This window comes from Cryptomeria japonica, chromosome 5 (genome assembly GCF_030272615.1).
Source record: "Cryptomeria japonica chromosome 5, Sugi_1.0, whole genome shotgun sequence".
NCBI classification, from domain to species: domain Eukaryota; kingdom Viridiplantae; phylum Streptophyta; class Pinopsida; order Cupressales; family Cupressaceae; genus Cryptomeria; species Cryptomeria japonica.
The window spans coordinates 13,491,790-13,508,545 of NC_081409.1; the positions used below are offsets into that span (position 1 = coordinate 13,491,790).

Consider the following 16,756-nt stretch of genomic DNA (forward strand, 5'->3'; position numbering starts at 1 on the left):
TTACGGCAATCCTAAAATCTACCCACCATGATACGTATTGTTTGGTACACTCAAATAATTTCTTATCCATCTTTTCATATAGCCAATTTCATGTATATCCTTAAGAGAACTAATGGTCAAAATATCGAACATATTTATTAGGAGCCACCCCACTCCACACCACCTCCTCATTCCCACACAAGATTGTGTTTGCTAGCACCAAAAGCAATACATAAAAGATTAAAGCTAATCATCATAATATCAAAATTGTTTAATATCATCTGTAATTTTATATTTAATAAATTGTCATTATTTAGAAAAATATGCCCTATTGACCTTTTCACCGACACTACTATTCTCAATAAAAAATACAAGGCATTAAAAGCAATCATAAACAAAGCAAAGGCAAGAGGGCAACCTTGCCTAACTGACCTCTATAAAAAGCTGAATGAGGGATCCATCGGCATCAAAGTACGTAGAAGCATTCTTTAAATAAAACCTTGATCATTTTATAGAAATTAACGAGGATCCCAAACGTCTCCAATGTCATATTAATGAACGTTCATTCAACCTGTTATAAGCTATCTCAAAATCTAACGGAAGCATGCCAACATTCTGACAAGTGTTCTTATCAAGAGGTAAAGCATCCATGGCAAGGGTCGAATTGTAACCACTAACAGAATGCAAATCATGGTTTCTGTTGAGGTCTGTCTACAACATGAATAGATTTGATAAAGTTTTAATTGCAATACAATGTAGCATGTTAATACATAAAAATTGCTATCATGTGTAAAACGATGCGTTTACGTACTGATTATATATCATTCAAATTAGCTTCCTCGATAAAATTAACATATTGAAAATGCAAGGATGTTCTAAATGATATACATATAGTGTTCCAAACATGTTTTTTTATGATATTAATACTCACATCATATTTGATATTAGTCAGTGTTATTTATTATAGACTATAGTCTTTTATAGTTTGAAAGTCCAATGTTTTTGTATTTTACTTTTTTAATTTTTAATTTGAACAAATTATAAATGTGTGATATATGCCATTCTATTGAAAGCTGGATCACAATTACTAAGCAATAATATAATTGAAAGGACAAGTAGCACCTTGATTAGTCGAACAATCTTCTTTGATTTTTCAAGGAATTTTGCTTGGACTACCAAAAATCTTAATCCAGGCCTTGCAAAGAACCACTCGTAGTGCATAATACAGCCAGCATTCTAACAAATTAAAAATTGAAATTGTAGTTGTATCCTTTACTACTCCGAGCCACTGTTTAGGTCAAAATTTGAAAAGCATTTAAATGGCATCAAGAGAATGAACTTTAACTCTAACCTTTATTACTATCAACCTTTAAAATAGACTTTAAATAGAATCAAGAAAATGAACTAGAGTATAACATTCATTGACATCAAACTTTCAAATAGATTTTAAAAAATATCAAGAGAATATATTAGGTATAATTTAATTCATAGACAACAGTGACAAGTGACTCCTGCTATATTAGCAAAGCTTTGTAGTTCTGTTCTTTTTAATTACAAATCAAAAAGAAGATACATGTATCTCTAAATACCATGCTACTCTAAGGCTCTATGAAATTCTATACATTAATAACTCCTCGACATCTAAACATGTTAGGGCCCACATGCTTGTAGCTTCAGGTTTCCCTTGATATGCTCCATTCTTCTGGTGGGTAGATGATAAGGTCCACAGCAGATTTTGGTCATTCTCATATGACTTAAAATAAGTTGTCAACAACAGCAACAACAAAAGCCTAATACTTTAATGAGACCCATAGGCAATAATAGGTTACTAACAAAAGTAACAACATATGATATACTGTGCACTTGAACACACGGCATACTATTTATTTGAATGATCAATTTTACAGGTCCTAACACCAATTTGGTCTAAATGATGTCAAATTAATTGTTGTTGGGCCAACTCACACCATGTATTCCTCAATTAGTTCCTGTGGATCTTAAGAGGTTATAATCTATAGCTTAACCATTTGGACCCTGGCAACTAGTGATACAAAGGCACAACTTTTCTGTTCTTTCTAATTACAACACATTCTGCAAAGCAAATTTCACCTCTAACTTAATATTTTGCAGAATTTTACCTATAACTTATTTGTTGCATTTGGTATAATTTGTTGTACAGAAGACTTTTAAGAAAGGTCCCCAACATCCTTCCTCTTCATCAGCACACAATGTCATCCAGGAAGCCAGCCTATGATATTAAATAGTTTTGAATGTAACTTATGAGAAACTATTCCTTTGAAGAAACAGACTAGTACAAAATTTTGTTTTCTGTATGCACATGCCTGACCAAAATTGGCCCGTTCGCCCAGCTGGGTACACAAGTACAATATGGACCTACCCTATACATACCAGGAGCGGCCCAGCACAGCAGTGTACTTTAATGAGAGCATACAACCCAATAAAGAAGATAAAAGAATAACCAAGTTGAATAGTTAAAAATAAGACAACACAGAGTGAATTGACACACTAAAATAATCTAATATTCTACTTTCTCAATTTCACCTGTTCTCAACTTCCATATTATTCACAATAATATTTTCCTGCACCACTGTTTTTATGTTTAAGCCTGATGTCATATGAGATGACATGCTTTTGTAATTTTGATTTACATATATTAAGAACAGCTCTTAACCACTTTGGAGATCATATTCATTTAGCTATTAGCTAATGATATTTACTCATGCAATGAAATTATACGGATATCAATATGACATTATATATGTGATTTCAACCTTACTATGTTTCAATTTCTAAGTTTGATGCTTTCATTTTAAACTTTACAGTACCAATTTCTTGGGGTGTCCACCCATATAACCTTGGTTGATTTTATTGAATAGACCCCTATAACAAATAAAATCATATATGGTAATGCCAAGAAAGCCAAAACTCTTCCAAGCTCACTATCATTATTCATATTAGGCAGCAGTGATGAGCATCTATCTAAACGTTTTGATCTTCAACTACACTTCTTCACACTACACAATATTCTTCAGGCACATAAATTACCAAGCATGCAGCTCAACTATAATTTCAAAAAAAAGAAGAATCTACACGATGATTTTTTGACCTATCATTGAGCATTGAGAATTCTTGAATAGAAATTCTTCTATCTTATCAAAATAATAAAGATAAATATGTTTATTTTTACAATTGTGAGATTTTTACTGATGGAAGTATATTTAATACTGAAATCATCACCATGATGACTGGTTTTCATTACTACTATTTTTCTCTGACATTTTCAACTCACGATATACATCATTAATAATGAACAACAAAGTGACCACCAAGCACACGTGCATCTCTAAGCATTTCTTTGTAGGAGAAAAGGAATTGTATAAAGCAAAAGTCGGCATTCAGTCGCGATTAATCGTGAATAATCGTGAATCGTCAGAAATGCCGATTTTTTCCCCAAAGTCGGGCCAAAAAATCGTTGACTATCAGTCAACGACTTTGGCCGATTATTTGCGGGTAGAACTCTGCAAAATCGTGTTTAAAAATTGCGAAATATCTGCTCGGCCGAAAAAATGACATAAACCCTAAAAATCACCTGCGAAAATAGACCGATTCTGGGTATAGTTTGCATGGAATCAGTTAGGGTTCGAAATTTTTGTCCTTAAATTTTTTGCCGGACGTGTTGACCTCTGCAAAACCTTAATGACTTTCTGTATCGCTGAAAATTGAAATCTTAAATATTTTTGTTTTTATTCTGAATAAGAGCCTCACCTTGTCTCGCTGCTTCACCTGGGAATTATAAATAAAAAATCGGAAATAACGTTTCTGCAACTGATAAAGCTCGAGAAATACGAGAATAAGCTTTCCGTGGTTTCCTTATTTTTGAAAACTTTATATTATCGGGAACTTTAAATTAAAATCTGAACTCAAATTAAAAACTATGACATCTAATTTGGGGGATTATAAACTTTATATATTTATAAAAAAAATTATAAGCGACAATCCTTACATTCATTTATATTACTATTTACTATATGTTTAATATATAATTAAAAATAATTTAATAATTAACATTATAGAATAATTTGTAAATTAAAATTATTATATATTATATTAGTGTGTCATTTATTAAACTATATAAAATAATTATATAATTTAATAAAATTATAAATTATAAATTAAAAATTTGTATCTTTATAGACCATTTATAAATGTAAATATAATAATATTTATTTTTACTTTATAATGTATATTATTTAATTTTTAATATATAATTAATATATATAAAATAATTTGTAAATTAAAATTATTATATTAGTGTATAAAATTGTAAATTACAAATATAAAGAATTTTAAAATTAAAAATTAAAAATTCCTATCTTTATAGACCATTAATAAATGTAAATATAATAATATTTATTTTTAATTTATAATATATATTATTTAATTTTTAATATATAATTAATATATATAGAATAATTTGTAAATCAAAATTATTATAAATTATATTAGTGTGTCATTTATTAAACTATATAAAATAATTATATAATTTGATAAAATTGTAAATTACAAGTATAAATAATTTTAAAAATTATAAATTAAAAATTCGTATCTTTATAGATCATTAATAATTGTAAATATAATAATATTTATTTTTAATTTATAATGTATATTATTTCATTTTTAATATATAATTAATATATATTTAATTTATACTATATTTAATTTTAAAAATATATTTATTTTTTAATATGTTTTTTGTACAGATGTACCCACTTACCCCAATTTTGATTCCAATTTGGCAACCTACCTACATCTTTGTGCTATGGAAATGCCCTTAAATTTAAAAAGAAAAAGAAAGTATTCTGTCTCTTTTTCTATAATTTTTTACCTTTTTTTTAATCCAATTTTTTGCCGATTAATTCCCCATTTTTTCAAAAAATCTTATAATTTTGTTTTGCCGATTAATTCCCCAAACAATTAAATGCTTCTTTGGGTCACTATATATAATCTTCCAACTTTGGGTTCTGACCTCTTTACCCATTGGAAAAGCCAAATATTGTGATTGGCTGTAATGTCCCATCTTCAAAATGGAATTCGAGATCCCAAAATTCCATTACTAAACAAATATTGGCAGGATGTACGTACAGATACATATTTTAAATTGCTGTAATCTATTTGAGTTTTGCAGAGCAAACAGCAGATGAATCAGATAACAACAGGCTCTCCTTAGCAGTTAATTACCAGATTTTTCTAGTCCTCATCTTGGTGTATGCAAATCTGTAGAACATTTCCCAGTCCTCAACTATCAAGTTTTCTTAAACTTAATCGCAGCAATCATGGGAGTTGCCGCCTCATACAACTCTTCAGTGAAATCACAATTTAATGAAATAAGAAGGAATCAGTGAATTAGAAGACAAATCGCAGTAGTTGAGGCAGCCATTAATATTATAAAATGAAAACTCTAGTTCAACTTTATTTTCAATGATATCAAGGGTTATGTGAAGTGTGCCTATTGGAGGAAAAAGGTATTTAAGAGAGACCAAGCAAGGAGGAGCGTCATTCAGAAAATATTTATCATCTGATTTATACTCATTCTGGAGCATAGAACTACAGTTCAATCAACCTGACGATGAAATCTCTGTAAGTCTGGAATTGTATGATGAAAATCCACAATTCCTTTGAGTAATTTCACACAGATCACCATTGTGCAAATCTGATCAATCTCAGTTTGAATTAAAATATCCTTTCAACTAGCAGCAGGTTATGGCATTCTAAGATGGATATCAGGCAGATTTGGAGACATTTCAAAGGCGTTTCATTAAAAAGTAGATCACTGCAGACTCAAAGATAAATTAGCAGCCACTGCAGCAAATAAACTCGGACTTTCCTGAGCTATATTCTTAACATTATATTTCGATTGGTAAACTATTAAACCGTAATTTCTGGGTCCATTTCATATTTATGTTTAATTGTGCAAACTATTATTGTAAGCTAGGGTTTATTATATTTTAAAAAAACAAAAAAAAACAGGATATTACATTGGCATGATATTGTTCCACATAAGAAAAGGAATACAGGGTAACTAAGGTACCCACTTGACTTCCTATTAGTCTCATCCTTTTTCAATATCTATACATCTGTAATCATTTAGCAAACTGAGTTTCCCAACATTAATTATGAGCTAATTTTTAATTAAATTCATCGACTTTCATCCTATGTTTTTTAAAACTTGTAGCATTTGAAGAAAACGTTAAAAAACTTCAAAAAGTAGGGAGTTTGCTACTCTACGTTATTTTGCATGCCAAATTCTGTCTTTTGTTTAAGTATCTGCCAGACTTGAATTCTATCTTTTGTTTATATCTGCCAGTCCCAAACTGATCTGACAAATTCCATAATCTACATTATATCCTTACCAAATATACAGTATTCATATGGTTCTAAAATTTATTTTCATTATGGGCTCATCCCATAGGGTGATGGCTAACTTGTGGTGTTAATTTTGATGAGATTATAGTAGGTAGGTACTTTAAATTTTATTTGAACTTAGATCTTAGTTTTGATATTCATTCAACTTATGAAAGGTATGAATTCAATCTGCAATACGTATGTTGAATTCACTGTGAATGAATAGAATGAACTTCTATGTGAACATGGACTGGTGTATGTATAATTCAATATGCCATGATATATATGAATAATCCGATCTGCAGATTATATATATATATATAATCTTTTGATGATGACAAACTGTTATATGTTATTGAATTCCACCAAGTTCGAAATTATATTTGACTGCAATCTACACAGACTGCTGTGTTTTTACTTCCATGCGATTTATATGCATGCAGTAATTAATCGATCTGTTTATTACCTCTCCTTCTCCCGTTCCAAAAGAGACATCTTTCTAAAATATGAAGACCGAAGTCTTCCTAAGGGTTCGTGACTCTTTACTAAGAGTCCGATAGATTATAAAGTCAAACCAATTCACTAATAGGCATAATCGGTTATGCAAAGGATATTACTAATCAACCTGATCACAACCGATGCAAGGGATAATAATAATAATAGACAAATCGATACTCAGATTTCTATCTTGTTTGTTGTATCGCTATGTTTCTTTTAATGTTCACAACTGGAGAATCTTGTTAACTTAAATTCTTTTCTCATCTGTTATCGTTAAAAGGGGATTCATATACTCAAATGACGCCTGATAGTCTCTTAGTGAATCATGTCTCTTGTCTCTTCATTAAGAGACTCGATGACTATTGGCAACAAGGATTAATACGGAGTAACTCCCAACCGTTTCAATTACAATCAGTGTTAACGAAAGTGATAACCAATACAATCGGTTTAAGTAAAGCCGATAGTAACTAAAACAATTATAAATCCAAGTTGATAATAATTATAAGTATGATAATCGGTGATCATCAGAATTCTAACTAATATTCAATTAAGTAATTGAATATACAAATGTCCAAGGCCGATAGGCCAATTGGACATTTGGATTGGCTACACTAATCAGAGAGATTCGACCGTAGCTACACTTCTTCAACATGTGGCATCGTTGATGTTGCCATCAAGGGTCAAACCCCTGCTAAGCCATTGTGATCGCAGGCTTGTGCCTTCGCTGATCCAGTGTGCTCACAGGTTGTGAACCATAGCATTGATGTTTCTAGCATTCATGCCAGGTGACTTTGCAGGCGTTCATGCATGTGATCCACTCCCTTGCTGGGCTGGGCTGGGTTGGTGTGCTCGCAGGCTTTGTGCCCCTGCTGGGCTACCATGCTCAGAGGTGTGGACGGTTCCGTGCGTTCATGTTGGGGAATCCATCTATAGTACAGTCTCTCCTTTTTATGAGAAACAGTTCAATATTCTTTCGTCACATGCTTACATTCACATAGGCCCCTCTTTTAGCAAATAATATGGCAAAGTGCTCTATGCATGAGCAAATAAGATAAAAGCATGCAACAAGGCAAGGTGATTTCAATAGTTCACATAGCTTACTAAGTTTACCGTGACTAAACCAGTGACCATGTTCTTCCATCGCATGCCTTCAGGCACTCGCCCTTTTACTACATAATGTTGCCAATTTGCCAAATGTTCTATGTATGACCAAGATAAAAGTATGAAACAGAGCAAAAAGATTTCAAGAATTTACATAGCCTCTGAGTTTTCCCATACTAAACCAGTTTCAAGAGTTTACATAGCCTCTGAGTTTTCCCATACTAAACCAGTATCAAGATTGGCACTAAAGCCAAGCTCAACATAATGCATCCAAGATTAACGCCAAGGCCAAGCTCAAGTAAAAGCTTTCCCTGCACCAGAATACCTACATAGCAATTCATCTTCACATCCTATGCAAAAAAGAAAAATTACCCTGTGCAGAAGCAACTGCAGAACTCCAACTCCTATGACCCAAATGCCAAAGCATCAACATCTATCATGTGAAGTAGGACAAGGGCAAGAAGAAGCAACAAAGTGATAATTGGTGCCATCATCATTGCACCAGTCCCCACACTGATATTGCATGCAGCATGCAACAATCTTTGATTGTAAAAGCCACATTAAATCTTAATCAAGTAGACTGATCAAAAAGGCCATTGTCTCAGCACCAATATCATGCCCATTGAGACTTTGAATAAACACAAATATCTCTTCCACTCCAACTATTGGTTTAAATGGACAACTACATGTCATTATCAAAGTGGAAGCCAAATGAACATCATTTCTGAAGACAACCAAATGCCTGGATCTTTACACCAAAGCACACCCAAGACCATACTCTCTAGGATGGTTGCAGAAAGGCAAGGATATTCAAGTAAGATGCCAACATATGTAGTCAAACCCATGCAATACAGTCAACTGTGACATTGCAACACTGGAAGCTTATGACTTAAAAGGTCACATGTGTACAACAAAAATGGTGTACATCAGGCAAGGTCACAGCAGAGGATAGTGCAAATCGACAACTGCTATGTCAACCTGCATAAGTCTTCATCGAAGACCAAGGTGGCCTTGACGTCTATGAAATAGTACCTTGTAATCATTTCCCACAAGCAGAAGTTTCTGCTTCTGATGGTCAATCTAGAGGCACCTATGCAAGAAAGCGTGCGTGCAATGGCAATGCACGATGTTGTACAAACACCATGGCAGCAACAATAGCTTAGCAAGGTACTGCAGATGTACAGTTGTCTTTGAGGAGCACAAAGATCTTCCCTCACACTACGTAGTACATCACATTATCAATTTGTTTCATGTATCCCCTCTTCCAAATAGCCTTATGTATCACAAGTCTGTTTGGAAGAATGATGGTCAACACTTGATCTGGGAATTGACTGATCAAACATCCAATCAGGCTCTTTTCCATGTGACAAGCTGATGGTCTTTGTGCAAAAGAGAGATGGCACATTGCACCTTTGCATAGACTATCACACACTCAACAAGATCGCAATGAAAAATAGGCACCCCCACCATGCTATGATGACCTCTTCAATCAGCTGTACAATTCAAAATACTTCTCTAAGAATGACCTCAAATTGAAATATCCCTAGGTACTAGTCCATCTCAAAGACATTTGGAAGGCAACTTTCAAATTGTATGAAGGGATGATTTATACTTTCAACTTGACCAATGTGCCAACAGCATTCATGCACTTAATGAACAACATTCCGTATCCTATAGTAAGCCCTACTATATGCAAAACTAACAAACACAAAATACTCCAACAACAATTATGGTTTTTTACATTTTTTCTAATTTTCTGCTAACATGCGTTCAAAGGGAAGCCTACCACTCTAATACAACTCACTGGATACTTGCTTACAAACTCTATACTGATTGATATGTATTGCTCCTGTGGGTTTCTGTCCCCAACATTATAGGTTCACACCTAAAGGGGTTCGTCTCCATTGCACATAGCTGCCATAGCAATGCCACAAACACTAAAATGAGAGTTGAATACTTGTTAATTTTCCAAAAGTCCCTCTTTTCTGCCTTAAGCTCTGTTTTATAGACCCAAATCCCATGATTGCAATGCCACAAACACTAAAATGAGAGTTGAATATTTGTTAACTTTCCAGTAGTCCCTCTTTCTGCCTTAAGCTCCCCTTTATAGACACAAATCCTAGAGTGGGAAGCCAGTCCACAAACAGTGGTAGCTAACTGACAATTAATTTCCTCAAATGTGGGCAGCTAACTAAAACACACTCCCTCAAAATTATCTATCCAAAATCATCAGCACTACTCCTAAATTGGTGAGCATTTAACTAATCAAGTCCATCCCTCAATCAGTGGAGTTAACTAATAGGCACTAAGACTCAACTGCTGCATAACTATAAGAAACAAATACTTAGTTGCTGCTCAACTGGAGGACACAAGACTCAGCCACCTTATTCTTAAGATGCAACATACACTTCAACTAAAAACTAAAAGTCTACCAGCGTATCTAATTGCTAATCCTATGTTGACAATCAATTCAATAAATAGTTATGGATTGAAAAAGGGGATAAGACACGTCCCTTCACCAACTCCTCTGCCATTATCTACTTGGATGACATCCTCATCTTCGACAGTACTAGGGAAGATTTTGGACACTTTGCATCAACACAAGCTGCAAGTCAACTTAGGCAAGTGTACCTTTAGCACAACACAAATCCAATATCTAGGCTACATCATTGATCATTCAATCATCAATTTAAATCCAGCAAAAATCACAGTGATTTGAGCTTAGCCAATGCTATGCACCATCACCAAATTGTGCAAATATCTGACTCATGACTTCTATCGCACATTTGTTCTTGGATTTTTGCATATCGCTTGGTTGCTAAGTCAAATCATGAACACCAAGGTAGCATTTGTTTGCACATCTACACAGCATCATGCCTTTGAGAAGATCCAGCAACAGCTACTCTGGCAATGCTTGACACTGCATGCCCCTTTGAAATTCAAACTAATTCAATTGGAAATGCACTTGGCACGGTACTCACTCAAAATGGGCATCTGACAGCTTACCATTTAGAAACCTTCAACTACACAATTCAACACTTCTCCACCAACAAGAAAGAATTGTAAGTCATTATTCAAGTTGTCACGCAATGGTGACACTATTATCTTGACAAGGAGACAATCATTCACTCTGATCATAAGCCACTTCCATTTTTGTACATACAAAGCAAGTTCACGAATGCACACCGCATGAAGTGAATGACACATTTACAGCAGTTCCATTTGGTGATCAAGCAGAGGAAAGAGAAAGACAATAAGACAAATGATTCCTCCAGTTGACTGCCACTTCACACACTCATCACAATGTTGGATTTCCATGGCCATTTTTTTATTACAAGCCCCTTACTAAGCAGGTCTAAATTTCATATAGCCCTGCACCATGTCTGTGCAAGGTAAACTGGCCAGTAAATTCTACTTGTTTGACAGGCTTCTTTACAAGCTCAAACAACTCTCTGTTCCAGAAGGTATACTTCAACAACGACTCATTTAAAAGGTGCACTACACCAAAATAACTAGTCAAATTCAACATTACCAAGACATTGGCAGCACTATAGCAGTATTTCCAATGGCTTCATATGCATGCAAACATTGAGTGCCATATCAAATCTTGCATTCCCTATTGCATCGCCATTCCCACAAAAACAAGAAATTGGGGCTCTCGACATCTCTAGCAATACTACGAAGGCCCTAGGAATCTATCAACATGAATTTTATGAGCAGATTACCTATGATAAAGCATCAGAATAACTTTGTGTCTGTTGTGGTAGATAGATTTTCAAAACTAGCCATCATGGGTGCATGCAAGTAAAGTATGACAACAGAAGAGATTGCATGTCTCTTCTTAAATCATGATTGGGTAGCATTTCAGGCTACTAACATCCATTATGTCTGACTACAACCCTGAGACTGTTAGCACATTCTAACAATCCTTGTGGGAGAGGATGCACAATTGAATCCACCCATAGCTTTTCATCCATAAACAAAAAGCTATATGAAGGTGCACAACTATACATTGGTGCATCTTTTACACATCTACAATCACACACACACTCACTCACTTGGGGTGGCACTTGCAAGACATTTTGTCTACAGACTGTAGAACTGGAATGCCAAACGTCACCAATTGGAAGGTCCGACAATCATGGAATATTAACCATTATGTCTTCTTGTAACTATATTGTACATATTGTCATTCAATTCTTCACATAGATAGGCTAGCAAAGAATGGTCTAGTTAAACTAATTTGATGTGTATATCCCTTTCTAGTCACAAGAATTTTCATTCTCAACCTTGCTATCTATAACATCCATTGCAACCAATTCATTTTTGTCTTCAATAAAAGTAGCACATTATCACTTAAATTCTTCCACTCATTTGAATGTGTAATGATTAAAAGTAGCTTGTGTTTTCCCTTGCATATTCCATAATCTTATCTTTCATTGAGATAGGATTGTCCCTCAGATCTCCTGGAATCCAGACCACAACATATAAAATACTTTACATAAGTTGCATGAAAGGTAGAGAAAGATTCAATGTAAATGGTATCTAACCTACTCAAAGCAATAATGTAAGCAACACATAAGCAGCAGAAAATCTTGTGCAAAATCAACTCACCATACCATAGATCTAAAAAATTTAAAAATTATAAAGAGAGATGTACGATTCAACAATCTGATGATGAGATCCCATTAGTTTATTATTTCTAGAGAACAGTAACTTCATTAAAGATGATGTGATTTTGCATCCAGAAAACATAGCAATTTCAAGAGAACAAAAAAAAATGTTCACCCTAACATTCCCATTATATAAGCAGCAGAAAATCTTGTGCAAATTGAATTCTAGATCGCATCTATCAAAAACTAGAAAGATATTTCATTTTATAAATTTCAAATCATAAGATATACCATGCAGCCATGTTTTCCCAAAAATAAAGAAAGAAATGTACAATTCAACAATGACATTAAGATACAAGAATTTTTTTTACAAAGAAAAGTCCAGCAGATAGAAACCACATTTGTAGATGAAGTGATTTTGCACCCAAAAAGCATAGGAATTTGAAGAGAACTAAACAATGTCCCTGCTAAATTTCCCATCTTATAAAACCAACATGCATATAAACCTATCCAGTAGTTACAGTTTCAAATCTCTGTGGGAAGAAATAATTCTTTAAAAATTAAAAAAAAAAAAAAAATCAGAACTAGAATTTTAAGCATTGTGATTAATTGGGGATTCAAAAAAGGGAAGAAAAAGGAATCAATCGAGAAAACCCGTTTTCCGCCAAACCGCATTGCGCACCCGTCTTAGATCACGTCCTTTGAGTGTCCGCCCCAAGCCCTCATAGACAGAAAAGGTGGTCATATGGCTTCTTGCATTATCACGAGCCAAAATCTCATGTGGGGGCAGCCTCTCTTCATCCTTATCATCATCATCATCATCCACCTCGGTCCCTTCTGCCAACCCAGGTATTGCACCACCTTGGGGTTTGGTTAACTCATGGTTGGTCTTCGACCACTGGGGCACATTCACAGGTGCAGACTGGTGATACTTGTGTGCAGAGACCGAATACTCCTCATTTGAGCCTTTTGAGTTGGGTCCCATGGATGGAATAATTATCCTTGCAGTAGACTGACCAAAATTTGCAGCAGCAGTTAATGGCTTCTTACCAAGAAGGCTTGACCTACCCAGTGCTCGGTTGCCATCATCCAGTACAGCTGACAAACCTGCAGTTCCATGTTCTATGCCCCTCCGGAGCCTTCTCCTGCCATTTTCTTTGACACCTGATTGTAATGGGATTGCCGGAGAGCCCATTACAGTCTGCCAGGGAGGCACTTCCTTTTCCTTGTTCTTGGTAGATTCTTCTTCATAATCCCCTGCCCAAACTACATCCGTTTCATTCAGTTCAATTCCACCATTGGAAACGGCAGGCTCTGCAGCAGCAGCACCCAACAAGAGCTCTGCCCTCCTCAACCCAGACGTAATTCGCCGTGGTCGGCTGTTGTTTCCTCCCTCCATTCTTGAAACCCCTTAAAATTTGGCCAGAAGCACCTAACTGTTATCACCCAAGAATGCTCTGCGGGATACGGTGGCTAAACAACAACCTGTATGTTCCCAAGAAGTAACACAGAATATGATGGCTAAATACCTACCCGTTCTGTTCCAGTGAGCACCAAGGTACAAGATACTTTGGACAAAAACAATTAACTATTATCCCTGAACCACAGGATATAATGATCAAGGAGATCGCTGCTTTCTATCCATTCCCACAACAGGATGGAACAATATGGCCAAAAGAATTTAACCGTATATCTTAAATGCACTCCACGGGATATGCCCCAGAGCGCACTTAACTAATGTTTACACAGTTCGCAAGAATTTAAAAGCACTTGATGTGGCTAACTGTTATCTTCCCAACATGCGCCATGAAACTACAACTGGCAAGAGCATTTAATCGCAACCGACCAATATCTCCCCAATATTCACCAGCTTCGTAAGGACATTTCAAGGCCGCCTTTGCAAAAAGAAATCCCACGCACTTCTCGACCAATTTAAGATTAAGTCGAAAGACGACACCCCGACCCGATTGCTCTTCACAAACATGAAATGAACTACTTTACCAGAATCCCAAATTCTGCTCACAAAAATCCCACCAAGGCTCAATTCTCCAGAAGTCTCAAATCAAGAAGGCAGCCAGGTGCGAGCCACCAGGGTTCAATTACCCTGAAGCACCAAATAAAGAAAGAGGCCAAGCCACCCAGGTTCAATAACTTTGAACTAGGAGGAATGAAGACCGTCTATCATCAGTACACAAACTAGACCAGATATTGAACTGATTGTTTGCTCTGCATAAAACACATGAAACAATTTAATGAACATTTTCCACTATTATCAGACCACAAAACAATGTAAAAGCTAAGCGCACTAGAAAGGAATCAAGGTCAAATTTGTGGCGCAGATTATAGACTTTAAGAGAAGGAGATGCCTGATTTGCATCGAACTCTAATCCCCCCCCCCTCTAATATTTAAAAATGAAAACTATATCCACCTAACTTTCAAGACCCAAAAAGTACTCTAAAACAGAAAAAGAAAATACTTTGAAACAAAGTAAGAAAGAAATTGACCCGTACCTTATCCTTTTTCCGGCATTAAAAAATTTTATTCTGTATTGCTTCCATTTCCTTTCACTTTCCCACCAATCTCTGATCACTTCCCTTCCTTTCTGATCAAATTGTATTTTAAAAAGACCTAGCACACAAAACCCTGCAAATCTTTACACAGAAAGAACAGAAGCAATAAAATCTACAGATACCTCTCTGTTCTATTAAAACCCTAATCTTCAAATCCGTCTCACGTTTTCTCCTGCCCCGCCCTCCAGTGAAGCAAAAGAAAGGAAAAACTAAACAACTGAAAAAGAAACATTAAACCCTCGGCTTCAACCCGCGTCCCCAATTATTGCTTCTTAAAAAATACATCACTAATAACAATAATAATAACAATAATAATAATAATAGTAATAAAAAAAATTGCGTCGTCTGTTCTTGCTTTGTGTACTGTTTATCCAAGCTGTCGCTATCACCTGCTTCTGTCGGCGCGGTCTGTCCCTCGTAATCTTCGATGGGGACAGGGGTCCTTTCCCACGTGTCAATATTCTCATTTGACGTCCACGTCAGCAATGGGAATTAAATGTTTTTTTAATGGAAGACTGTTATTAGCATCACGGTCCCATGGAAGGGGCTGATTGGGCTATTTCTCCTGTGCAGGTGGTCTTATGCAATTCGTTTCTTGCTAGAACTCCTGCAAGTTTTAACTTTTAATGGATAGTGTTTACCAATTATTTGTAAAGCTAAAAATGGAAAACTTTTGATACTTCAACGCTTGTGCTATGTGTTCTCTATTTTTTTAATTAGAGTATTATTTTCTTAAAAAAATATTTTCTTAAAAAACATTATAATATTTTTTTTCTCTATTCTATTATTTTACAAATCAAATATTTTATACATTTTTTAATGGAATGGATTTATATTCTAAAATTTATGATATTAGATTTTCACAATACATAATGTTGATTGTTGTTGTTTGAAGGTTCGATTATGTGTTAGTTTTTGCATCAACATTTCATATTGCATTACATGATGCAACTAATTGTTTTTCTTCTCCTTAAGCTCTCTATGATGGATCACATAATGTGTTTTGAAACGTTGATGGAAAAATTAACACCCAATCAAATCCAAAAGGAGCAACAATGATCTAAACTTTAAAATTAGATAAAATCTAAAATAATTAAATATAAATCAAATCCAAAGTAATTACGCATTAAACAATTAAAGCAACAAAATTAGTAGTTAGTAAATTATCTTATGATTTGTTTCAATTATTATGCAAATTTTACCCTTTAAGGTAGTTTGTATTCTTTCGATATATTAAATTAGATTATAAGCCAAATAATTTTTGAAGAGGGATTTTGTATAAGAAAGAAGAAAAGGATTGAAGGCATTGTTTTTTCAATACTTGATGTAACCTTGTTTGTCTATTATAGATCAAGAGGAGAAACTACAAATTAAATTTATAAGACAAATAATTTTTGAAGAGGAATTTTGTATAAGAAAGAACAGAATAATTGAAGGCATTGTTTTTCAATACTTGATGTAACATTTTTTGTTTATTCTAGATTAAGATACAAATTAGGAATCTAACTTCTACTACTATCGTTTATATCATTGAACTCTTTGTCAAGTGAATTAATCCACACGTGGTCATA

General features: G+C 34.5%; 1 protein-coding gene across 1 annotated transcript; it reads right to left on the reverse strand.

Annotated features, from left to right (window-relative positions):
* Positions 1–12,929: 12,929 nt before the first annotated feature.
* LOC131077986 (protein S40-6) lies at positions 12,930–15,481 on the reverse strand. The gene is made up of 2 exons (XM_058015596.2): positions 15,126–15,481; positions 12,930–14,840 (listed from the first exon to the last, which is right to left on the reverse strand). Exon 2 carries the CDS (start codon positions 14,011–14,013, stop codon positions 13,255–13,257), a length of 759 nt encoding a protein of 252 aa, XP_057871579.1. The 5' UTR covers positions 14,014–14,840; positions 15,126–15,481; the 3' UTR covers positions 12,930–13,254.
* Between the last annotated feature and the right edge of the window lie 1,275 nt (positions 15,482–16,756).

Coding starts and splice junctions, on each gene's coding strand:
- LOC131077986 (XM_058015596.2), bottom strand. CDS start 14,013: ATGGAGGGAGGAAACAACAGCCGACCACGGCGAATTACGTCTGGGTTG.